The sequence below is a fragment of the Fundulus heteroclitus genome, chromosome 21 (assembly GCF_011125445.2).
Source record: "Fundulus heteroclitus isolate FHET01 chromosome 21, MU-UCD_Fhet_4.1, whole genome shotgun sequence".
Taxonomy (NCBI): domain Eukaryota; kingdom Metazoa; phylum Chordata; class Actinopteri; order Cyprinodontiformes; family Fundulidae; genus Fundulus; species Fundulus heteroclitus.
This window is the reverse complement of record NC_046381.1, coordinates 29,813,601-29,840,206: the sequence shown is the minus strand read 5'-3', so window position 1 is coordinate 29,840,206 and position 26,606 is coordinate 29,813,601. Positions and strand designations below refer to the sequence as shown.

Genomic DNA, 26,606 nt, shown 5'->3' with positions numbered 1-26,606 from the left:
CCCGGCTGGCTGCTGAACGGCTCCGCTCCGCTGGTAGCGGTGCAGCTCGGCGCTCTCAGAGTGGGAGATGGACTGAGCGAGGGCGCTCTTCAGACCAGCGCTCCCGATAGCAGTGCTAATATTACACCAACAGGCGATCCCAGGTCGTCGAATCGCAGGCAAAACATAGCGTCGCTATCACGTCTTTCACATCCCACTCCAAACACACTAACACGGCATTGATGGTAATGTATGCAAGGAAACAACCGAGACTCGGCGATGGGTAAACATCCTTTTCTTACGTTACTTATTCAGATTTTTTTCTCCCTCTCTCCCCCCCTCTCCTTCTTAGCTGCTCGTTGACAATCCGCCATTTTTTTTCCCCTGCCGAAACCAAAATAAGTGTTGGGAAACTTTAAACGCCGTGCCCTCGCGGCTCTGTAAAGTGGTTTTCGACGCGGGCGCGAGACGCTTCTCACTCTCTGCTCTTTTCTTCTTCTCTTTTTCAGGTGCGACCGAAGAGATTCTCAGCCCTATCAGGTACTTGTTAGCCGAGCGCTGCCTCGCTAGCCCCGCTAGCAGCGAACGAGATTAAAATGGACACTCTAGCTCGGGCTTCTCGAGAGCACGGGCCTCGGTCGGTGCGGAAAATAACACGGAAAAGTATTAGGGGGGGGCGCCGGCCCGAACCAGGGCCACAACTTTAGGGGGAAATAATTCTCCTCGACGTTCCCGACTAAACGCCGACACGACACACGGCGGCATGAGTCCGTCGAGGGACCAGCTTTAGGGAGAAGGAGGAGGGAGGACAGGGCAGAGGGAGTTTCACTGCAGATCCAAGCTAACGATAGCTCGGCACGGCTAGCGACAAGGCTAGCCGTGCCGAGCAGGGCCGCAATCTGTCATTTCCAGGATAAAGTCAGCTTAGCTTTTTTAGCGCAGGAGTCGCCGTGACGTCCGGCGCCGCCGAGCCCCAAAAAAAAAAAACACGCAAACTCAGCCGTGGACCGTCGCCTGCGTTCGGGGGGAAAAATATGTTGTTTACCTCGACGTTATGTAATTTAGCGACCGCGATCGCAGCTCCGGGCGGCCGCGAAGCCGCTCGTTTTTCTGCGTGGATGTGAAATAAAAGCCGGCTGGATGTCACGGCTCCTGAAGCTGTGGCCGGGAAGCGACGGATGCACAAATAAACAAAGCGAGTGATGATCTGATGGCTCGGCGGGGGAAAGGCAGGGAAAAAGAGTGAGGCCACCATGGTCTGGGTGGCACTGATTTAAAGAAAGAGGTTCAAACCTCTGTTTTTGGGATGTTTTAGAGACCGATGCGCTTCTTGTGAGTTGTTTTTTTAAAGGATTGAAGCATTATTAAGCCATGTTGTTGTAAAACATATTTGCTTGTGAGGATCCAAAGGGTTCTAGATCAGCATTAGATTGGTACAGGTAATAGTTTTCTTTACACTGAGCCAGTGCGTAAAACCCACCAGGACGGATGGGGCTAAGGCTAGACTGGCCTATGAACATGCTTTAGAAATGTTGCAAACCCACCACCACACACACCGCCATGTAGCCAGCAATTTTTTAAAAATTAAGTCAACATGAACAAGCAAATGACGGCGAGTTGCTCAATTCTGTGTCCCCAGACTCTCAAATACTCGTCCAAAAGCCACCCAGGAGGGGAGCATCGTCACGAGAAGAGCCGCGACCCCGCAGATGTCACCCCTCCGTGCAAAGTGCTGCGCAGGTCCGACAGCCCGGAGAACAAGCACGCCGACGGCCACGGCCGGCCGAAGGCCGTCCACGCGCACCGCATCAGAGAGAGGGACGGAGGTGAGACGGCCGCAGGCCTCACAGGGCGCTGAGGGATGATGGTGGAGGGAGGCTGTGCACGCAGCCAATCAGATTTCTCTCTCTGGTGGTTGATGAAACGCATTTTTGGGGTCGGGTGAAGAGAGCCAGGGGGATTAAAGAAAAACGACGACTCGTGGTTCTGTCGGACTGGGGGAGGGATCCGACGGACATCCAGGGTCATGTTGAGCCCTGCTGCGTGCCTTAGACCCGGTGGGCTTTTGTGTCGGTGCCGTTAATTTACGGGAACTCTTAGGGACCGGCTTCAGTTCTGATTGGCCGTGTGAGAGGAGCTCTCCTTTACCTGCTGATGCCAGCGGAGAAGAACTCATGTCACGGTTTCTATAGGCAGATTGGTCTGTGATCGAAGCCAAGCAGGCTGTTTGTGTCGACTTAGAAGGTATTACTGTCTCTGTTTTGCCTTTTAGTAACGTTTGCAGTGTTTTGATCTCCTCCCAGTTTAGGTTTTAATAAAGCTGTAGGACCAGGCGGCAGATGACCGACCTTAGAGCGGCGGCATGAACGCACCGCCACCAGCCAGGACCCGTTAGTGTTGGCCACAGTAGGGTGACCTGCCCATATTAGGCTGTCCTCTGGGCACCACATGGACCTCTTTAACACCTATGACTGGAGCTTTTTTTTTTTTTAACAATAAACATTTTTGCAGATACTTCATTCATAAACAATCTAGAGCACTGAGGATAGCTGAGGGAAAGAAGCGTGTCGCTGCAGCCACGGCAGTGAGAGGATCACGGCAGGCGAGGCGTGTTCATCCAGGCACGGCTGCGTGGAAAATGTGCGGTCCATGCGAGTTATCGTCAGAACCTGAGAAAATGTAGAACGGGAGTTCAGTGTTTCCATTTGTACACCTGCAGCGGATCTGTCTGCTGTTTTAGGTTCAGTCTGAAATCTACAGCGCTGGATGTTTGGCTGAAGTGACTCCATGCTTAGTTTGGACCAAAACTAACTAACGCCGTCTCCGGCCGGGTCCGTCCTCGTCTAGCTCCTTCCTGGAAAACATGGGTTTATAAATAATCAATAAGCGGCGTGCTTTCCCCTGGTGGCAGCTCAGAAGCACAGCAAACAGGTCAGAGGATAAACGGCCATCTTTCTGGTTTAGTCTGATGTCTCCCATGACTGACGCTCATGGAAAGAACAAGACCACCGTTTCTTTTTTATTTTAAAGGCCGGTACAACTAAAGGTCCATCTGTTTGGACAATTTGAATTCTTTTAATTTAAGAGTTGACACTTAGCTTTGATCCCATGCTTTTCTTGACCACCATCACTGAAGTCCTCCCATCAATAGCTTTGGCCCTGAAGGGATGCCAGCACCAGCTGTTGGGTTTTCCTCCGTCTGTTTCCGTCACACAACACAGGAGTTGGTACCTGGTTGCATAAACCTAGTTTCTGATGACTGCGGGAGTTCTGATCCTCTTTCCATGCCTGGACCCGGTCCCCAGGGCCAGCAGTCAGTGGAGATTGGGAGATATTTGGTGCTGAGGGAGATCAGGGAGCATGGGTCTGTTAAATGTCGGACCCGGCTACCTGCAGCCGATCCCAGAGCCGCACACCAGGAAGAGCAGACGGCAGCGGGCTCTTAGTCCTGGAGTGGAGGCGGCTGATGGAAACCCCCATCGCTGCTGCTGCTGCTTTGAGTTTGTAGAGTTTATCCGTGAACTTCTTTGTCTGAGCTGGAAGTAAACTACTGCTGGGCTCAGCGTAAACCATCTGTTTCCTTTCTTTTGACCAACACTCTAGGCGGGTTGTGGCTAATAGAAATTGCAGTTGGCCACGGCGGCTGATGATGTTTGAGCCCAGGAGAGAACCCGTCTGCTTGATGAAGGATTCCTACGGAGCACTGTGTGGTGTGGCTGATGTTCGCCATGAGGTCACAGGGTCGCTGGTTAAAGTCTGTCGTGTAAAGTCGCAGCGCCGGCCGCCTCTCTCTCTGTCGCTGAGCGAGACCGCGGTCGACCCGGCCGGAGTGTCGGCAGCTATCGCTCAGCAGCACTGACTCTGTTTTGCTCGCTGCAGCGGAAACGCTGACCCCAACACGGCCGCGGTAAATGAAAGGTCCTGGTGTCATGGCTTAAAAGATCTGCACTGTTTTAAGACAAAATGACTGATTTTAACACAAAAAGATAAAGTAGCAGCTTGGCTGTGTTTAGGTCATCTTTTCTGTCCTCTGGTTTCTCTCTCTCCCGCCGTCTGAGTCGGCCGCTGGCGTGAAAAACACCTTTTCTTGTCAAACCCTTTCTGACGTCTCTGGGTTTCCCACGTTTGCTCACCTTCCACGGCGCCGCCTCCCGTTTTAGTGGAAGTGTTGTTGGACCAGCAGGGCTCAGAAATCCACTTTGTGCCTGGAGGCAGCAGGGAACCCTGGGAACGTCACATCAGCTGCTGCCATGGACACGAGCCGCGGCTCTGAGGTCCAGGAGAGATTTCTGGACCCGACGGCAGAAAACGGGACATGTTTTCAAACCGATAAACTAAAACACATTTACAGCCTTTACATGTGGGATAATTTTACATCAGTTACAGCATCAGACGTGTGTTTGGAGGGAAAACCCTTCCTACATTGATAAAGAAGAAATGCTCCTGAAATGCAGCAGAATCACTTTCTCAACTTGATCAATGATCATGAAAACTAAAATAGTTAGAAAATGTAATGGGACTTCAACGTTGGGCCAAACATTCTGCTTTCATTTTGCCATCATGAAGGAGCCAGAACTGATGGATTCAACAGCCCGCCTGTGAAGTTACTGCAGTGGAAGCTCTGCCTCAGATGCTGCGTATCGGCACCCATCCGGCTGTCAGGATGATGGGAAGGTCTAAGTTTAGTCGGGTAGCTTGTGTGTTTACTGGTCTGTGGAAGTTCTGTCTTCTCTCTGGCGTCTCCGTTGCTTTCTGCGGCCTGTTACCGTTTCAGGTCTGCTCCTTGGCTTGATGTCAGTTTAAACTTCACTGCTATGAGGACATCACTCCCCCCAGGCGTAGAAATTCACTGTGGAGTAAATAAAAGGAGACGATGAACAGGATGGCCGCCGTCTCCGGTGGATACGCAGCTAGGGACGCCACGGCATGAAGGGGAGACGCAGGGTCAGGGGTCGCCACCAACTGGGACTCACCACAGCAGCCACTGACTGCATAGTAATTTTTTAACATAGGCTCTGATGGCGTGAGGAACAGAGGTGCGGGCCGGTGTTCAGATGGACCGAGCCGTCTGACTGGACCTTTCCTGTCATGTGCCTGTTGACAATCTGCACGTATCAGTGGAGTAGAGGGACGTGTGTCAGTCAAGCACAGGAAACAGTTTTTTTTTTTTAAATCTACACGTCACTGGTCCATCCGGTATGTCGTTCTTTGTCTAAGCTTGTGAGACATTTCATCTGGGCCCAGTTTAAACCGCGTACGCTTGGCCGACTTAGTAACCGGGTCGCGGCTAATAGAAACGGCCGACGACGGGCCAAAGTGGGTCGTGGTTTTTGAGCCTCAGAGAGACCCCAGGTAACCCAAGCAGAGAAGATGCTGCTCCTCTGACGCCATCGGACTGTGAGCCACGTTCCTGTTTAAAGCCTGGAACCGTTCCATCTGTGGTTGAGTCTCCTAACTTAAACTTCTAGCTTGTTAAATGTTGAGTTAGAAGGTGTGAAAAGACGAATTCAAAGAGCGTTGTTGTTCAATTCCAGCACAGCTGACGACGACCTGCGCTTTCTCCCTGCCTCTGCTGGGTAAGGACACGAAGAGCCCTGCTCACGCTTCCAGCTATTAAATAAGTTTGATCCTAAAACCAGCAGCAGCTCGGTGTTCACCTGATCAGAGGCCGGGTCTGTGCAAAGCTTCGTACGGTAGATCTCCAGCAGGGTTGATGGAGGTCTGGTGCGTACATCCAGAGGCGGGGTACACCAGTCCATCTCAGAGCAACACGGGACAGACGACCACGCACCTAAGGGTGGTTTAGAGAGACCAGTGACCCTCACCGTCAGGGTTTTGGACTGTGGGAGGAAGCCAGAGTACCCGGACAGAACCCACGCATGCACAGGGAGAACATGCAGACTCCATGCAGAAAGATTTGAACCCAGGACCTTCTTGCTGCAAGGCAGCGGTGCTACCAGTGCCCTATTTCAGTATTTCCAGACTGTTCTCTATCAAATCGTCCCTTCAGTCTGATCGTCCTGCCGCTGAGGCTTCTAGAGGTTTTGACCTGAATGTCTGGAAGCCTTCCCGCTCTGAATGGACTCCGGTGGAAAGGCAGTCGGTGTCTACATAGGCGTGAGTTGTTGCTGTCGAGTACTGACTGTTGCTTTAGTGTTTTTTTTGAAGCCCTAGAAATAAAAGAGGGCAAGAAGTGTGAGCACTCGTCAGATAATTAGACGTAGGTGTTGTGCAGGTGCCTCCCTTTCCACGTTCTCATTGTAAGCTTCCACCAGCGCCTGCTGTCCATTCATTGTTGAATGAACTTCTCTGTGGGAAGGAATGGCGCTGTTGACGCTCCACATTTTTGAAAACTCATCTTGATGTTGTGCTTTTGTCGTCTCAAAACTTCACAGTTCTTTTACTTAGAGCTGGTCTTTGGTCTTTGTTTTTCTGCTTCTGCTGCTAGTGCTCGTTCAGAACCAGTCCTTTGTGTTGGGCTGGCTGAAAGCTGCGTCTCTATGATCCCATGGATCCCCGAGCTGAGCCAGAGGAAGCGCTTACATCAGAGGCTGGATAAACTTTAACAGAGAAGTGGAAAAGCTAGAGATGCCCTCCTTTAATTAGGCAGAGATGATTTAAAACAAGGTGTGGGATTGGGCTGCGTTTACAGCAGGCGTCCGCCGCTGAAGCTGGAATCGGCCAACCAGGGCAGTTGTTGTGAAATGTTCACCAGCACTACAAACGTCTCTTTAATACGGCGTTAGGAACGTAAGCGGGTCTGTTTGTGGGGAACCTGAGAAAGCGTCTGTAGGTGAAGCGTCTCCCTGCAGAACAAAGCCTTAAAACCACTTCCGCTCTACGGCCCCGCATGTTAATGTTTGTTTTTTTTCTCTCTGTCTCTAAAAGTAGGTCAAACACGGTCAAGTTTTGTTTTTTTTTCTAAACCACTCGCAAGTGTAGGCTTTAATGTTTCTAAGTCGTCAAATGGTTTTAGCGCTTGCTGAACAGTTGTGAGGACTTTAAAGGCCTTCAGACGAGGCGGACTTGGTGGAAATGACGCTCCCCTGGCTTACACCAGTCAGCTCTGGCCTCGTGGGAAACTAGACAGACGCAGCCTTCCAACGATGCGCTGCACGTCCTCCTAGCACCGCTCCTGACAAAGTCAGATCTGTCTGCAACCGCAAAGACATAACTAGAGCCCCTTCTCCATTACAAGCCCCGGGATTTGGTTTCCCGGGGTAAACCAAAGTCTGGGGCGTCTTGGGCCTTTGTTTCCATTAGCTAAGGGCTGTTCATGCAAAGCGGGTTATGAAGTGTGGCGAAGTCGTGAGGAAGGTTGCAGTACCTCTCCGGTCCAGTGAGTGGCAGCACAAAGACAGCATAGGCCAAACGGACAAAGGCAGGCGGACGAAGCAGCTGCAGCCCTGTCCTCCTGCCCCTCATCCAGACTCGGGATAAAACGCTGCAAACCTCCGGCTGGAACAGGAAGTTACGATCCAGAATGAATTACCACGGGACACAATTATTAATTAGAACAATGCATGTCTGCTATTTCTATAATGCTTTACTGTTTTTATGGTTTTTGGGAAGCAGTAATCTCCCAGGCTCCGCCCCTTCTCCAGAGCAAAGAGGCTGCAGGCTAGTTTATGTGGGGATGGATCAGGACTGCTGTTTGGGGGTCCATTCAACTGGTTCTATTGGGTTTTAATTTAAAAAAATTGCATCGATAATTATTTGTGCATACATGTTTTCATTGTTTTTTTTTTTTTTATATAAAATCATTCTACTTGGAGACAAAATCCTAAAGTTCAGCTCATTTTCTCTTCATTTTATTGGTTTCATGGTGCACACAGGGGCATAATTGATGGGTAAATGTTCAGAGCCAAGGCCACATCATACGCAGAAACAGGCCTACAATAGAAATCAGCAGTTTTATTTAACCAGATTCCCTTTTCCTGAGGTGGAAAAAAACTAATTTGGCAGAGTTTTGGGTATATTTGGCTAAATTGCGTCACAATCACAGCTTCGCCTGACGCCTTTGTGGAACAAATATGCTTCGGCTGATTTAGTTCTACTTTGCCAGAGTTATAGACGATTTATACAGTCTGAGGTTCCCGGGTTTTCATAATGATTTTCAGTTTTACAGTGTTTATTTAGAAAACAAAATGTTTTTCCTTGTTTAATCACAGATAAATCTGACGTGGCAACAGTTGCAACAATGATTGCACTTGACGTCTTACCTTTACACGTGGACCAGGAGCTTGCATTTAGACTTTGGAGCTGTGGAGCTATTCTTGGTTTATTTTGTTGTGCATTTACAGGTGGAATTTACTTCTAAACCAAGCTTGGGCTTAAAGGGTTTAGACAGACACAGGAGGACATGTTTATGGTGATTTCAGGCTATTACTCAGAGCTGGCTGTGAAAATCCAAACCAGTGGTTTTATAAAACCACCGGTTTGGATTTATAAAACCATCCCAGGTCTAGCCCTGAAATGCCCTGATTGAAAAGCCCTAAAGCAGCTGAAAAACCCTCATAGAGATCATTCTGGTATTTTCCCTGACAGAACACTGCTTTAGGACTAATTAAGCAGAAACACGAGCCCTCCCTTATGTTCTAGGCTTTATGTGTATTGGTGCTCAGATCTTTTTTTATTTTTGACCTCGTTCTGCATCTTTTCCACCTTCAGCCTCGTCCTTTAAAAGGAGTTTTTCTTTTTCTCCTTGCTGCTTCACATGATGAACTAAAAGAATTAGCCAGTGCTGATGACCGCCTTAGTTGGTTTTAGGGAAGCAGGTGTCCATGGGTAATCAAAAAGACCAGCTCAACAGCGACACCCTGAATGAGTTGGGATGAAACCAACGAACGCAGTCAGAAATGAAAGGTCACCTTGTTGACGGCGCCAGCGAGCGTTTAAGGCGTAGACGCTTTGGAGCGGACTCGGTCAAACGCAGATAAACGCGCCGCGGTTGGATCGGGTGGTGTTCTAACCTTCTTCCTCCTTGGATGTGGTCGTTGATGGCGGCTCTTTTGTGTTTCGTTGCAGGACCCAGCTTTTCCCCGCAGGAAAATTCCCACAACCACAGCTCGCTCCACAGCTCCAACTCGCATCCTAACCCCAGCAAGACCTCAGACACAGTAAGTATTGTTTCCTGTGAGGCGTTTTGTCTCTGTAACGACTTCCATGTTTGCTTTTCTGCACGTCGCCCCAAATGTCAGTCGATTGTTTAAAAGGTGCTAAAAAGAAAGACGCCCTAATTGGTCAGACGGTGAAATCCTCAACGCTGGAAACTTAAGAGGAGCAGCAGCTACTGAGGATATTTGAGAACATCAGACAATCATTTCCAAGCTTCCAGCCCCCCTCCAGAGCCCGCCGCTCTCCTCCTGGCGTCTGTGTCCATTTCAGATTGCATTACAGCCTCTTGCATCAGACCGTCACAGCATGAACTCTCTCCTCCGTTCCCCGCTGCTCTCTCACCTCTAATTGTGTTCCCTAACCCAGCCTTACGAGCCCGGCGACGACTGGTCGGAGCACATCAGCTCCTCTGGGAAGAAGTACTACTACAACTGCAGGACAGAGGTGTCCCAGTGGGAGAAGCCCAAGGAGTGGCTGGAGAGGTAGCCCCGCACGTCTGACTGGTCGCACCAGCGTTGCGTGGAGGCGCGGCTTTGCTCACATTAGTTTGTGTTTGGCTTTCACAGAGAACAGAGGCAAAAGGAGGCGACAAAGACGGCCGTGGTCAACAGCTTCCCCAAGGACCGGGACTACAGACGGGAGGCCATGCAAGCGACGGCAGCCCCCGGCTTTGCTGGACCCAGTAAGTGTCGCATGTGGTCCGCCAACGCCCCCCGACGCGTTGCATAGGCAATCTTTGGTGGAGATAGTTTGCTTCGGCAAAGAGTGGGACTTCTTCAGATTGTGACAGCAAAAACAACTTTTTGATTTTTACAGTCACCGCAGCTAAGAGCAAGCGGACCTCTTACCGCCGCTGTGCCACCCTGAAAAGATTGTTAAAATGAAGCCAGACTGTTGGTTTTATCCAGAAGTTTAATGGCTGCGCGTTAAATTTCTGTCTGGGTAGAGGCTGCCTTTAGATTTCCTCTCTCTTGCTGGTTTTCAGGTGAGCAGATGGTTACTTCCTTAGATTGTCCTCTTTTGACTGATAGATCTGAGGTAAATGTCCACTGTGATTGTCCTTCCAGCACTTATGGTACTTTCCTGGACCATTTTCTCACCCCTGTTGCTTCTAAAGTCTGAGCCGGGGTAAAATCTAGCCTGGTCAATAGGTGGGTGCTGAATGTTTTTATTGGATGACTCAGTTTAAACCTGTTAGATGCCATTTAAACCCTGCCTTTCATTTTCATAGCCTCTCCTTTGTGGTGCTTACATTCAAATAGTGTATTAAAATCACATGACATTACTGGAAATATCAAGCAAGTGTTAAATTAATTGACGTGATGGTCGAGGCAGGAAAGTCATTTTTCTAGATTTAAATCAGGAATAATAAATGTTTTACAGCGTTAAGATCGTCAGATACAAATAAAAACAATCAAAGCGCCGAGAATTGTGCGTCAACTCATTTTCAGGTGGAAATAAATAATGGTGCTGTTGCTGCTGTGTGTTTGGGTCCTTTGTCTGTAGGACACTTGGCAGAGGCTACTATTAAACTATTAAATCTGTGAGGGTCACAACCTTTGTCTGAATCTGAAGGGATTTTAGTTCAGTTTCTGAGCGTCGTTGCTGTGAAATAAACACAAGCCGAGATTACAGAATACGGGTTTGTAATCCTGACCGAAGCGCTTTCTCCTCTGCTCTGCTTCAACAACAACTGGAAGGCTGCTGTGGAGAATGTTGTTTGAAGTCACATTTGGTAGAACTGTTCACATGTTTTATATGTAAGCACCGCAAAGCCAGATAGTTTCACCACTGTTTTTCTTTATTTTTACTACTCAAGCCTGTTTACCTTTTAGTTATTTCCGGAGTTTTTACTTAGGATTTAAACTGTAACTCCTTTGAAACAATCTGAGAATAACGTTTATTAGTTTGATTTCAAAGCAATTTTTCTTTTATTTGCGTTGTGGACGGTTGCATTTGGCAGCGATCCGTCTCCCCAGATCCACGAAGCATCAGTGATGCCTAGGGGTGTGATGGTACACCAGAATCACATTTTGGTCCGGTTTATTTTCAAAGAGCGCATGGATCGGTTCATTTTTGGTCCAAAAAAGGCAGAAAATAAACCATACCATAGCTTGATCCTTGCCATGGCGATGGCATTTATCCCACTGAAGCAGTTAACGGCGTCCGCGCTGAAACCGTTGTTCCGCGGTGCTTAATCTCTGGCTAAAAATAATAGTTTAATTAATAAAAAGAAAACTAAAATTGTACGAGCGTGGACTGTGCAGAACATGCCCTACCAAAACGGATCAACACACCCACGTGTACCGTTACACCCCTAGGGACATTTTAACACTGTACCTGCCACTAATATGTGGGACTAGTTGAGGAGCTTTTAGGGTGCTTTCTGTCTACATCTCATGAATGTTTAAGTGGCAACGGTGCTAAAGCTGACAGAGAGGTGGGAACATGATGATGGAGGAAGGGGGTGGTTTAAAAAAAGGGAAAGGTACACTTCTGACGGCCAGCGTAGAATAGAAGGTGGTTTTGAGAGCACTTATTTTCTCTGGTTTATTGTCTAAACTCCTTAATTCTGTATACAATGCATTTATTTTTTTGGTTGTATCTTTGCTTGGCTACCATCTGAGCTACATACCTGTTGGAAAGGGACAATAGAGATAAAGATGAATTGATGGTTAAAAGGCAGCTTTGAATGAAAACCTTCTCTAACATGTGAGGCTGCTGAAGGTGACGTTTTACTGGAGCTTAAAGCAGAATATGGTGGCTGCTCTCCAGGATTATTGAGTCTGTTTTCCTGTTAGCAACTAACTTTGTTTCAGTGTTTGCCTTTAGAGTCGTCTCCACAGCAGACATCTGTCCAGGAGCCCAGGTAGTTTTCTGCGGTAGTCTTTTCTCCTCTGTTCCACTTCAGGGAGCAGGGTGGAGTGAAAACGGTCCATGTAGAGAGGCGGTCTTTTTGGATGAACCCTGAACTAAACGTGAAGCGTTTTAGTGGGAGGATGCAACAGTTTTCTCAATCATCCTTGAGTTTATATGTTGGCAAGTCATATTTTATGTTATCGTCTCTTTTTTCGGGCATTTCCCAAAGTCCCTTTTTCTGGGGGATCGCGTGAAAATAATTTTCCAAATCCACTCTAGTCTTATTTATTTCTACTGAGGCCTTCATCTTCTTCTCATAAAGTTTTACGCGGTTCGCTTTTTGTGCCTCTCAGCCATGTTCAAAGTATACAGTGAGAGCAGCGGAGCTACAATGAGCGGCTAACAACAAAGCTAGCCGCCAAGCTAACCGGATACATAAACACTAGAAGTGTGCAGCCAGCAAGCGGAAACTAACAAGGAACAAGCACACAGTTTTTTATTAGTCCGTGGGCCAGAATCTGTAGGGCTGTAGGGCATAATGACATGGTTGAACTCGCTCAGCTGACAATACAGCGATCTGATTGGCTGAGCAGCAAAAATTGAATCACGTGACCTCTTGGACCTGAGCGCCACAGTTTAGATTTTTTATCTGCTATAACTTCTTAATGTGCGAGTGAAAACGTGGGAACATTGGTGTTTTGAGTTCACTGCTATGTGTAGCAACTTTTCCCGGTAGAAGAAAGTTTCCCCCTGACAGTTCATACGAAAAGTCTCACCCTACAGATTCTGGCCCACTGCCTATATAGGCCTGCAGCTCTCAGAGATGTAATTTTTGAACCTCCTTTTTCTGAAACATAATGTATTGATTATTTTCAGGACGTAAGGACAGTTTTGCCCAGTTTAACAAAGTGTTTCTGAACAGGATTATAGCTTTACACCACCCAGCGTGACCTGTGTATTTTTGTTAACGTTACATTTCAACTCAGCCGGCCATGCTGGATATGGGTGGTTAACAGAGTCTGAATTGAAATACGTTGATAGAATCCATCAACCTCGATGGAAATATTTTAATTACAGGAAGAATTGTTTTCAGTCAACAGACAGATGGGACCGAGTATACGTCTCTCATCAAACCCTGAGCTTTTAATGGCTGAAGCATGCTGGGAGATTCCGATTTAATAGATCGCAACTCTCTCGTGTTTTTGATCATTGACAGATTTCAGTCAGCAGAGAATGGGGCGTGTGGCAAGACACATCTGGCAGGCTTCAGTAATTCAAGATCCGTGGATTATTTCAAACTTCCGAGTTAGAAGTGATCATAATTTGGTTTCTGAGGTTTAAAACACAATGAAATTGTGATGAGTCATGTCTGCGGATAGCAGGTTGTAATCCTAATGAGAAAGCCTGGAGTCCGGATTAGGGCTGAACGATTTTGGAAAATAATCTAATTGCGATTTCTTTTCTTAATATTGCGATTTAATGCGATTTTTATTTATTTTTTTCCAGTTTAATTTATCATTTCTTTTTAAACATATACAAACAACAAATCATTTTGTTTCCTCGCTATGCACATTAGTTGCTAAAAGACCCGCAGCATCTAAACTCAGAGCAGAAATTATTGCGTTCTGCCTACAACATATTTCAACCAAAATTGCAATTTTGACTTTTCTCTGCATTAACCACTAGCAACAAAAATGGCGTCTAAATAAAGATGTTTGTAAACAAAGACTATTGAATGTTTCTATTAATCAGAATATTATTCAAGAGAACAGCTTTTAGTTGATTTGGACATCAATCCTTGTTGAACATAAAGTGCAACCAACAAGCATGTCTATGTATTAAACTGATTGACCTGTACTTAATGCTATGTATGATTATATAAACTCTAAAACAAGTAATAAAAATAGATTATCTCACTGCTGCAACTGTCTTCCCTTCCATGTGGAGGCAAACCCACTTTAAACATTTTACCAACATCTAATGGACGTGTCTAATTCCCTATTTGTTACATAGCCAAAAATTGCAGACTCTGCGATTTGGAAATTGCGTTTTTTTAAATCGCAATTATATTGAAAATGCGATTAAATGTTCAGCCCTAGTCCGGATCAGCTCAGCTCGTTTAAAGTCCATTCTACGTACACGTTTCCACACAGTTTGGAGTGAGAATCCTCGTCTTCAAACCAAGAGAAGCAGAGATGAATGCTGATTAGTTAGGATTTCACTGTTTCTAATAGCATTCTGGTTTCTGTTGCTGTGGTGGGCAAAACGCTGCGGTTCTAGGTCACAGCAGCACTCCTGGAGTGCCGGGCCGTTAACGTCATAGGAGACAATGTTCAAGAGCTCATAGTCTAAAAGCACCTTTTGGATTATGTGTTTGAAACCAGCAGTTTTGTGCCTTAGATGAAATGAGATGAGTGAAAAAGCCTGATTCCCTGCTGGACGTGGCCCGGGGTCGGGTACCCTTGCAGGTTGTCTGGGTCAGCCTTGAAAAGAAAGCAGCTTTGGCTGCTTCCTGCCCCAGTGAATGGTGTCTGGAGTGACATTCATCATCCAGTTCTGCTGCCTACTGCCCACAACACCGTGGCCGTCAGCATGGGATGGGCCCTGCGAGGAGGGGGTCCACTCCGTTACCTTTCTCTGACTCCTCCAGTCCCCCTGTGTCAGCTACAAGCTGCTAATGACCCTCCGACACATGAAACTTCCCTGTTCTTGGTGTCTTTATGTTGGAATGTGAACGTCGTGTTAAGGCACTACCATTGAGCATTTAGTGGTTGATTCGTGGCTGAGACGCTTGTGATTTCTGTGGTTAGCCACTTGGTTAGAGAACTTAAGGTTAAGCAACAAATACTGACATTTTTGCAAAGTTGAAAGGGTGCATGCAGAAGTTTAGAGAATGTCTTATGAAGTTCATTTATAAAGGATAAAGATTCATTCTGAGATGTGTCCCTAGGGTTGTGACTCCCCCCAGGACTTCCTTTTGTTAGAACTGACGCTCTTATCCATAGCAAGTATATTAGCTTTGAATCTCATTCTCTGACGTTAACAAACGTTAACATATTTGTATTTAGCTCAATAGGTCAGGCTAGTGTTGTTGATGGTAACCACTAGGGCTAGGTGATGTGGTCTAAAATCAGTATCGCAATACATTGAGCAGTTCATATAGAACCACACACACACACACCACCAGGCTACTTCACAGCCAGTTAAATTGACGTTATAATCAATGTCAATTTCCAAATTTCTCCAGCAGGGAATATCCATTAAAGATGAAATGATGATAATTACACTATGGCGCGGCCACACCGTCATACAAAGTTAACTCCATTACCATGTGCACACTTCCTGATTGCCTCGTGTAGCCTGTGCCTACATCACTGCACTCTCATCCACCCGTTGAGCTCAGCAGCTTTAACTACATTTGCACCAGTTGTAATACTGACAGGGGCCTGTTCCTTGATGTTCCTTGGTGTTCCTTGATGTTCCTTGATGTTCCTTGATGTCCCATGCAGACAGCATGGAGCTTCAACCTGGTCCGACCATCTCCCAAGTAAAGGCTGAAAATTATTCTGTCTCCAGCACTCGGGTGTGCAGTTTCCCCTGGTCATTGATGTAATGCGCAGCCAGACTAACGTACGGGTCCATCGCGTGACTGAACCAGAGCTCAGATGTGGCTACAACATATTTAACAGCTGCTCCTCTTCCTCCTCGAGCAGCTCTACCGCCGCCGCCTCTTCTGCATTTTAAATTTCCTACATTCTGACAATCTCAGCGTCTCTTTACTTTCTTGTTTCTCTCTGGATAGGGTGGAGTCACGTGACTGCGCAGCGTCTTAAAGGGACATACTGTAAGCATAGCCTACCTATAAAAACAACTTTTCCTTACGTTTTTACCGAAAATACCAACATGGGCAAAATCTTGTGAATTATTGTTGTAAATTCCGGTGTTGGTGAATTTTCGGTTTATCGGCCAAACCTAGTATCCATTATTAACCTGCTTAGTGGTCTTCTGTCATCGTATATTTCATGTGTCAAAGTTCTCCGTCGCTGCAACGGATTTCCGTCAATTGGAAAATGTTTGCCACCTGGTTCCGTTTAGGCTTTTTTTTCCCCCAATGTTTTCAACCAATGAAATTTGGCAGACCAGGACATTAGCCAATCAGAAAGAGACTAGTACATCCTGGACAAGTCACAGGGCTAAACTTTAACAGTTTGATTAAATTTCAAAAAAGTTAAACAATGCCTTTTTATAAACTCATGAGTTGTGATAATTAATTGTTGAGCAATAACAGGCGAAGCACAGACTGATTATTGTACTGTATGATCTGTGTTAAATTAAAATTTATGACGTCATCGCAAAGGCTCTAAAGCTGAAAGGTGGCAGAGATGCAGGAATTGTCAATGGATGTTTTAAAGCTGTTAGATTTGGTTAAAGCTGAGTTTGCACAATAAGCAAGTGTGGTACGTAATGTGGCATGATGTCCACAGACGTATATGGGCTGACTAGAAAGATTTTCAGTCAAAGTGATTAGTTTTGCTTTAACCCCTGGTTTATTTGTTACACCCTTATGACTGGTTGACACGGCAAGAGAGCTCTGCCGATTTCCCTCTTCCAACTCTGACTATCTTAAGGACTCGGAAAACAGAAAATGTTGCAGCTAGGTTTCATTAATGGTGTCTGTGGTTTTCATCAGTGCTTCTGGGGACGCCTTTAACAGTTTAGCCAGAATTAGGACATTTAGGGACATCAATAATATGAATAACTGCTGAAGTAAATGTACAAGCTTTCAAATGGATGAGCTGTGTAACTTTACATGGTATATACCACTGACTGTGATCAGGATGCTGATTATCCCGTTAGAAAGCAGTTATCCCCACGCCAGCTCAGGTCATCTGGGTCTCACTGGTGGTCCCACCACTGCTGCTACATCAGCCAACATGATGAGCTGCTATGTTGTGAAGTCGGCTGTACAGTCATGTGTCAACAACCTAAAGATCAACACCTAGCCAGACATTGGGTTTCCCGCTAATTGGACAATGAGAGCAAAACATAGACCACTTGGTTCTGCTTAGACTTTATTTAAGGTTTTAAACTGAAGCTGCTCTCAACCAATGAAAACTGTCAGAGCTGGGACTTTAGCCAATCAGAAAGAGACTAGGGCGGGTCTTTGCAAAGCAGGCATCTGCTAGTCTGAGGTTTGTCGGTGTTCCATCATTTTTAACTTTTGGAAGAATGTCTCAAACTGGCCACAGATGGCATGAATGAAAGTAGAAAAGGTTAAACGTTATCTTTAGATTTATGAGAGCCAGAAAGTTCAGCGGATTGAGCGTCTGACAACAACTTCCTCTGTAAGTGTATATGTCGCTGTTGGGCCCTCAGTGGTATTTCCAGCTGTGGCCATGTCATTTCCCTCGCTTCCAGTAACTTAGCTAATTAATGCGGCTGCCCAAGCAGGGATCTCCTCGTGATTCGCTGTCGCATTTTTTATTTAAAACACAAAGAAGAGCAACGCGCTAGCTCAAGCTAATTTAGCATGACGCGCTTTTTCTTGAAGTAGGCTCTGATATATCGACTGTGACGGTGGTGGTAATAAATGGCTGAGAGAAATGGACGAGAATGGGAAGATTGGTGGTCGTGGTGCGAAAAGCTTCACCTGCCAGGCGTGTTTATGTGCGTGATATGCCAGCAAATCCGCACGTTTTCTGTAGCACGTCTCCTCTGAACCTGGGAAACAGCTACAGAGCCTATCCACCTGTGACCATGGCCGACCGAGATTGTACCCAGAAAGTTTGCATATGTACGTTTATAGTCGAGCATGACCTGTCCCTCACCATGAATCTGCCTCTCGTTGACCTGATCGTGTCTGTTTCTGAAGATCAGAGAGCACTTTCAGGACTGTCGGTATCAAAGGCGCATGCTTCTTATCTCTGCACCTATAGTACTGCTGCCCAGTGTAAAACAGAACTGTCGGCCAAACTGCAAAAAAAGGTGTTTTGCTTAAATGCAGATGAGTCAACAAATGAAAATGCAATGTTAATGTACTGCTGTGAGACTACGATGATGATGGATTGAGTAAAGTGTTGACTCAGCATCTGGCCTCCAGAAAGGTCAATATTGCAGATGCAGTAACTGTCACACGTTGAATAAAAATGAATAGAAACCTACACAGAATTTATAGTAATTTGTATGATAAAATTATAAACAAGGAAATGGCTAGAAAAAAATTCAATTTGAACACATTAAAGGCAAAATTTCCTTTAGATCACTTCCACATTGTCATTTCAGTAGTGTGGCGTCTCCTGATCAAACCGAGCAGAGTCCCTCGGACCGACCTGCTGTGAACGCAGCCTTAAAGCGTCTCACGCTGTATGAACAGTGCAGAAAACACGCTTTGAGTGGAAGTTCACATTTCACACTATTGTGCAACTTTGCCAATTAGAAATGTCAACTACATTACTCCAGATACTTTCAGACACCGTTCCCGATGTCGACATTACAATAAAAAGCACGATCCTGAGCAGGGCTAAAGCGCCGCGCTAGGTTAACCTAACAACTGCTGTTGAGGGTTTTTACCCTGAAAGCGAGGATGAGGATGAAAGGACGCGGCCATACACATCCAGACTGTCTTTAAACCGTTTCATTTTCTGTTCCTGCTCATCTGATTTGCATCAATAGTAACCCAGTTATAAATACGTAATTATTTACATATTACACACTTATGCCAGTAAGTGGTAACTATGTTGATTTCTAACTCAGTCAGGGTTTAGAAGATCTCCCTGAGGTAGACGGAACAAAGCTACACCCTTTCCATAAACCTACGGGGTAAGGACAAAATGAGACATCGGATGGGAAATGTACAGAAATATATTATTGTTGTTTCTAGCACAGAATCTAATCAGGGTGATGTGAAAGTAGGCTTCTGCTCTTCTCCAGTTTTCACATATCCACAGAAAATTTAGTTTTAAAAATCTTCATTTAGAAAGTAAATGCACACAATACATCAACCCAAGTGTCAGCGTCCTCATGGCAGTGTTAACATATACAACAGAGCCACGGATCACTTGTTGGCAGTATTTGGCAGGATGTTGCATTTTAGTGGTCATGGGTCCACGCTGTACCTGCCACTAATAAAACTGGCCAGGTGAAAGGACCTTTTAATGTCCTTTTTGACTAAATTACATGTAGGTTTCTGTGGCAGAGGAGCTAAAGCTCACAGAGAGGTGGGAACATGGTGATGATGGAAAACAGGGATGGTAATTGGCGACAGCATTGCAATTTTCCACACCAATATGGCATTTACATATTTACCTAATATTGTGCAGCGATCACAAAAGGCTTGTTTACATGCGGATGGAAGGTCTACTAGATAAAGCAGAAAATATCTCTTTTTTTAATTGACAGGGTTAGGCGCTGATCAGTGTCTTTAGAAACAACTTGATGTGCAACTATGTGGAAAAGAAACAATAAAATATAAAAACTAAATATAACCCTTAAACTACATTATTACTATCATTGTCATTAGCTTTGGGTGTTGTCAGTGTTGCATCATTGCATAAAATGTTGCAGAACCATTAAAGGGGACATATCAAGCTTTTTATTGCCTTCTTTTTCACATTAAAATCATTGAGTTGTGGTCTATATAAAGTGGAACTGCAACGCTTTGGCCTGAATTCCTCGTTATTGTTGCCCCACAGCCCCCGTTTTTGCTCTGGTTCTGAGTTGTGTCTGAGATCGACTGATTTTGGTGCTGTCTCTTTAAATCACACCCGCCTCCATCTACACCACACCACCCCTCCAGGCCACCCTGTTGGGCCGTTTTGTAGTGTGCTGGGGGACGGTGTAATGAGTTAATACATCCAACAACTGAACATTTTACTCATCCATCTGTAGCTTGGCCATCACATCTGCTTTAAGTCTTTGGACGGACCGTGTCTGTGTTGTCTACAGATATAAAGGTCACACTTTCAGGGGCACCTTTTTTGTTATTTTGTCAATGTTTTAGAAATGCCATGTCCGTCTGGCCCTGTTTTACAGTTCATCATTATCTGGATTAACCCTGTTACTGAAGGGGGTGATTAGTATTAACTGGGTTTCACGCTGTGTAGGTGTCTAAATCTGAAACATCTCCAGGTTTAGTTTGAGCTGCTGTGCTTTGAAGCTATGGATGAGTAGAAGGTCTCTCCTACCTGACGCTGGTTTCCTTGTGATGTCAGACAAGGAGACATATATTAGACGGTTGCTGATTTATGAGCTACATTTCACTAATTGCTTGTCCACAGTCCTGATTGATCAACGGGAAATGTTCGATGAAATCAAGTAATAAATAGACCAGCTCAGAGCTTTCTTTTGATTTCATTTACTGTGGATGGAACGACAAGGCGGCATCATGGTTTAGCTCACCGTGACAACCACTTATTAACATGGTTTACCACAGCTCAAAGTCAGGGATGTCATTTAGTAAACCAGGAAGCTCTGCTGCTTTCTGGCCTAAAAACAACCTTGAGTTGTTGTCATATTTTGGGATTTATTTATTTATTTATTTTCACAAACATCCAAATCTGAAACAGAATAAGCTGCAGACAGTTTCTTGCCTGAACTGATCAGTCACTCTTATGAAAACATGCACCCCTGAAGGCTCCTTCCTCCTAAGAGCTCCAGGCTTTGACACATCTGGGCCCACATGTCAGATTTATTGGACAAGTGTTAAAGTTCCTGATCTGCTTTCACTTGTGCTAAATATTAAAGCAGCACCGTGTAAGTTTTGACCCGAGTATTAGCTTAATTTGAAATGCATTAAATGATTTTTCGGGTTAATAGCACTTTTGTCTTTAACTCCACGACTTCTCTATCTGCTGGAAGTCAGCGAGGCTGCAGGTCTGGGTGACATTTAGCCACTAGGGGCACCAGAGCAGTAACCTCCAGGTTTAGCGAGCATGAAGGCCACTGCACTGTCACAAAAGGAACGTCCTCCTGAGTTTTGGAACCTGATGCTAAACCAGCATTAGCACCCCTTTGAGCTGCATGGTGTTCCCCCATTGAGACGCAGTGGGTTCAGCGCTGCATGGATGCTGACCGTGGTCACTTCCTCACCTGCTGGCTTATTTAACACGCAGAGGCAGGGAAGTGAAAGAGCCCGCATCCTGGCAGCATCAGAGGCAGTGCATTGTAGAAAGACAGGAGGCAGCCAGTCTAACCACGTTTCCCAGGGAAATACCTGCCACTGCCTTAAAGTATGGAGAAAACCTTCTTTATAGTTGTATTTGAAAATGAATTTGACTGAACTATTACTTTTTAATAGAAACGTTGGCTTTTAGGCTATTAAATAGGAACTAATCTATATGTTTTAATAGATTTCCTAATCCATCTGTGTGAATGAAGCAGATCTCCTTGTCTTGTAAAGTCCCTCAATATCATTTCTTGTCAATCGGCGCCGTATAAACAAAATAGTATAAAAATACGTCACCTCTAGAGTTTAGTTAAACTTTCTAACTCATGTGAAGTGAAATGTTAACAAAAGATTACAAATACAGTAATGATGAAATCCACATGATACACTCCCCTTTCTGCTTATATTGATACTTCTTGAGGAGTTGAATCAGATTTTTAACAAAAGCATGACAGTGTTAGTTTTTTCTATCCCTCCGAGCCGCTTTGCTGCACTCCCAGTCTGCATGGGATATAACGTTGTGATGTTTAGAGCTGAAAGTTAGTGGCAGTAATGAAGGTGAGAAAAGGTGGGGCGCACCAGTGCCCACCCAGCATGAAGATCTAACTAAACCTGAAATCAGTGAAGCGACTTCAGCGCGCTGACCCGGGGGCAGCGGCAGACGCTTTGTGGTGAATCTGCTGTTGAGGGTAAATGGTTGCTGAATTAGGACAGGTGCAACAGGCTGAACGTGGGATCATTTCTCAGGGATCTTGTTGCTATTTTACGCTTTTTCATGTTGTTCATCTGCTCAAAGATGTTTAGTTTTGCTTCAGTAGGGAATACCTGCATGTAAAATGATGCTTGGCTACATCATTTTTTTTTATTCTTCCTTCTGTTCCTGTCCCTGCCGGCCACTGCTGCGGGCCGTCGGCAGCTCCTCTGAGCGCGGCGAGTAGGAGAGGAACAGGAGGGACAGAGAGGAGCCGTCTCCCTGACTGTCTGAGAAACCGCTGGAACAGAATCTACAGCGCAGACAAGGGCCAGAAGTATGGATGGCTGTTGACCGTAGGGTTGGGTGATATAGGAAAAAACCATATCGATAAAATAGAAATCATATTGATCGATATCGATAATTATCAACAAGTTCAAAACATATATTTTAAGTGCGTCCCTGGCCATTTTATGCTGTTGCTTAGCAACCTATTTTAGATACAGAACACACAAACACTGAATTCAAACTCAACCTTTTATTCAGCCAACTTTTTACCAAAACTGCAAGTTTATAAAAAAGGAAAAGAGAACACATGCTCTCTGAACTCTCTGAAGGGGGCGGAGCTTGGTTCCTGGGTTTGTGATTGGTTGGTTGGGAGGATGTAGTATTAACTTACATGGCTAGAATGCAAAAGGAAGGAAAACCTTTATTCTGTTGAACTTTTTATTGAAGTTTTTTCTATCATCTCTATATATTGTTATTGAATTATCGTCCAGCCCTGGTTGATGGCGCATGAAAAATCAACAACCGTCTTCCGTTTATCAACTCATGACTTTGGTTGGTGCCCCCCTGAGCACTCTGGTTTCTACGCACAGTGCATGTGGGCGGAGCTCCAGCGTTGCGCTCACTCCTTCCCTGTTGCAGATACAGGAGCCATGCTGTCTGTCCTTTTTACGTAGCCCCCAAACAAAGTGTTGATTTAAACGCCAGCAGCTAATCGCCGCCCCGCCGGCTCTTCCTGCCGCCGCGCCTCAGAGCCATCTCCGGTCAACACGTTTGCCTTCTCCTTGTCGGCAGAATAGTCCCAGCGGCTCCAGCAGCAGCTCGCTGTGTCGGTTTGCTGCCCTGCTTGTTCAGGCGGAGATGCTGATTGGCTGCCTTTCTGCAGCACTGCTGTATGAAGACGTGGAACAACTAGGTGAGCTGAAAGCCGGGCCGCTTCTTTCAAGTTTGTCGCTAAGTAGAATCTTTAAAAGAATTTTGGTCTTTGCTGTGGATTTGACCAAAATCTGGATTATTTTCCAGCCCTGGTCCTAGTGGTCACTGTCCAGTGCTAGCTGTCTGCGTCATAACATGTCATTGTTTAAATATTCTAACAGGGATCCAAGTCCTGTTTACATTGAGTATGTTCTTTATTTTTAACCTTAACCCAACACAGTAGGGCTGAGTTCCCTGTAAAGGTGTCTGAGTAGGAACAGACGGTGACCCTTACGCAACTTTTTGTCAGGTGGAAGTTTCTGATGTCGGTCGCCGTGTAAGGTTAGTTTGTCAGTGGATAGGGAACCTGCTAGCTGGCCTGTGTGAGTCTGGGAGGAGCTGAAAGATGTGTGCGTAAAAAGATGGAAACTGCAGAAAAGCTGCTTCTAACTGACATCCCTGAACCTTACGTTACGTGTTTGAGGAAATGTGGTCAAGACGGCAGCTTTAAGCAGTCTGAATCGTCTCCTTCCACAGAGTCGACTCATGTGGAGAAGCCCGCGGCGACTCTCCCCTGCCAGTCCCAGTCGTCGTCCTCGGGTGCGGGGAGCTTGAACCCGTCGTCGGGGCCACCCGGGTCGTCGGCATCCACCGTGCCTGTCTCCCCCGTCCTCCAGTCCTCCACTCCCCCCATCCTGCAGGACCCCAACCTGCTTCGCCAGCTTCTCCCCGCTCTTCAGACGGCGCTGCAGCTCAACAACGCCAGCGTGGACATGGCAAAAATCAACGAAGGTAAGAGAAACCCCCCCCCCCCACCCCAGCGTTGGCGATGCAGCTCGTCTGATGCCGTCTGTCCTGGCTCTGCATTCAGCTTTATTAGTGATAATTAGTTTGACAGTTTGGGTGTAGCCATCAGATCTAAAAGACTGATATGATTAAAATAAATAGGATAAAAGCAAAATTAAGGAAGGATAATGTGCTGCATCGGTCGTCAGCGACGGTTTTTTAGGTGGGTTTCATGTAAGCCACCATGTGAAAGGTAGAGTCCAGTTTTTCCGTCTGTCTGATCGATGTCTCCCGCTTCCTCGTAGTTCTCACGGCCGCCGTCACACAAGCGTCGTTACAGTCGATGCTCCACAAGATCCTCACCGCTGGACCGTCGGCTTTCAACATCACCACCATCCTCTCCCAAGCGGCCCAGCTCTCCAACCAAGGTAGGCGGAACGGCGTCCGTCTGTGTGGCGTTGGCTCTGCTGACTGTGAAGGGTTGACGTGGTCGTTCAGCGTCCTTGTGTTTTCATTCCCCCCCGACAGCTCAACAATCAAATCAGTCACCGATGTCTTTAACATCAGACGCCTCGTCGCCAAGGTCCTACGTGTCGCCGCGGATCAGCACGCCGCAGACAAACGTGGGGTCTTTGAAGCCCCACCTCAGCGCCCAGCCGGTCATCCCACAGTCAAAAGTAAGTCACTAAAACACGCTTTTCAATCCTGCGTGCGGTCAGAAGGCTTCTAGAGAAAGACGCATCCTGTTTGGGCACACCGGCCTCCTCTGCAGCGTCGACCATTCCTTTGCCAGGCCGGGTCAGGGTTGGTCCTCCCTGAGGCTCGTGGCCCATATCGTCCTCTTGGAGAGTGGAGTTGATGACATCGGAGTCGCCCCCTGCTTTCTGAGACCTGACTGGAGCTGGAGAGCTTCCTGACTATCGAGGCAGAATCCCAACATCTCAGAGATGTTGTCAGGAGCTCAGTGGAGCTCAGCGCTCCGTCATACTGGGAGAAAACATCAGCTGGATGTTTGCTTTTTATCGTTCTTTATGGCAGGACTTTAAATTGTGAGTGAGCCCTCTCTGTTGGCCAGAAGGCAACCCAGTGCATGTTCCCAGGATGCTTCACTGCCTCCTCCTCTCCAAAAACCCAGGGGACTTTATCTCAGAATGTTTCTCCCAGTCTTCTCTGGTCCAATATTGGTTCTTCTACAGTCACTGCCAGATGTTGAGTTTCTTAGAGAGAAGAATTTATTCCTGCTGCTGACAGCTGCCTGCTGTCCTGCTCTCCCACCCCGTTTACATCCAGACTCCTTAGTTCGGCCCTCTTCAGGAGGCGGTCCTGGTCCTTGCTGGACGTTATGGATGGCCTGGAGCTTTTCCAGGTGTGAGGATGTAGTAAATGGTTTTGATGAAGTAGCAGCCGGGTTGTTGCCTGTGAGATGCAGGGCGATGAGGCGACATGCGTTCCCTGGGAGGGACCCATGGGTGACAAAGAATGGATTCACGTTGTGTGACATCGGCTGTCCTGAACTCACTGACGGCTCAGACCTGCTCATGTTGGAGCAGAGCACCATGAAGATGACGTTGGTGGCTTTTCATTGCCGTTTATGAACTTTGCAATTCATTTAATTTCAGATACTCTCTCCACATGGGAATCTGGACACACTGCAGGTTAGAACCATAAAAGCTTTGCACAATGGGTGAAGTCGGACAGTGTAGTCCAGGGTGTACGCGGGTATACGGCGTATAGCCACTTATGTTTCAGTCAGCATTGCCTATATCAACTTCTGGAGTGTCTTTTGTTTGAGCGCGCAGTGAGACATGTATTCAGCGTTTAAACATCACTCGCGCGCGCTCAACTCTGATAAACTCTTCTCACTATGCTCGCGCTCGGTTCCGTGACCCGCTACTTCCACACTCAATGCCAGCTGTGCGCGGCTCGCTGGATTCTGTCTGTGCGTTCGTGACTTCAGAAGCTGTCCATCTCAACAACCAATCACAGACAGGTTTCTTTCCATCCAATCAGAGTAGGGCTTGACAATTCTGCATTCAGATGGATTAAATGAAAAAACGCTGCAGCTTTTGGCAGAAAGTACTAAACATAACAGTGGGATTGAAGAAAAAAACAACAACCAATAAACAGTTTAATATTTTAGCCTAAAATATTTAGTTTAAAATAATTCCTTGAGTTACTAAGTGAGGTGTGAAAAATGTTTTTGTCTCTTTTCTTTCCAGCTTCTGGGAGGTGATGCAAAAGTTTCTTGTGATCATAATCATCATCATTGTCATCATTTAAAGACAATTTAAAACAACAACAATAATAAGCTGTTTAAATCCTTAAAAACAAAGAGAAGTTCTTTGAACTGAACTGAACAGCCATTATGACATTTTAAAATCGAGGGGCTGAACATTCAATAATAATAATTGAACTTTATTCAGTGTTTCCCGCAGGAATTTGCTTATGCGAGGCGGAGCGGGGGTGGACGACACGTTTTCCGCGGACAGACTCGCGGAGCGGGGGTATCCATGTGTTTTTTCCATGCCATTCACGCACGCGCGAAAGCGCGTGTTAACGTCACTTTTTTTTTTTTTTTTTTTTTTTGGGATGTTGGCGTGGCGGTAGCGTGAGTTTGGCGTGGCGGCCGCCACGCCAAGATAGCGCTGCGGGAAACCCTGTTATTGATCTCACAATGGAGAAATTCACTTCTGCATCTTAATCCATCCCCTTGGGGAGCAGTGGGCTGCCATGTGTGGCGCCTGGGGAGCAATCTGGGGTTAAGGGTCTTGCTCAGGGACCCAGAGTGCCGTGACTGGGGATCGAACCGGG

At 46.3% G+C, this 26,606-nt stretch overlaps 1 protein-coding gene across 1 annotated transcript in view; it reads left to right on the top strand.

The window, feature by feature from the left end:
- Window positions 1-27: 27 nt before the first annotated feature.
- The window catches only part of waca (WW domain containing adaptor with coiled-coil a), a 31,385-nt gene continuing 4,806 nt past the window's right edge, over window positions 28-26,606 (top strand). The window contains exons 1-9 of the mRNA XM_012854196.3: window positions 28-262; window positions 489-519; window positions 1,619-1,805; window positions 9,007-9,098; window positions 9,463-9,578; window positions 9,663-9,778; window positions 23,547-23,801; window positions 24,101-24,223; window positions 24,324-24,472. Coding sequence (XP_012709650.2) covers window positions 222-262; window positions 489-519; window positions 1,619-1,805; window positions 9,007-9,098; window positions 9,463-9,578; window positions 9,663-9,778; window positions 23,547-23,801; window positions 24,101-24,223; window positions 24,324-24,472 — 1,110 coding nt within the window. The 5' untranslated portion in view covers window positions 28-221. The remainder of the gene's footprint in view (window positions 263-488; window positions 520-1,618; window positions 1,806-9,006; window positions 9,099-9,462; window positions 9,579-9,662; window positions 9,779-23,546; window positions 23,802-24,100; window positions 24,224-24,323; window positions 24,473-26,606) is intronic.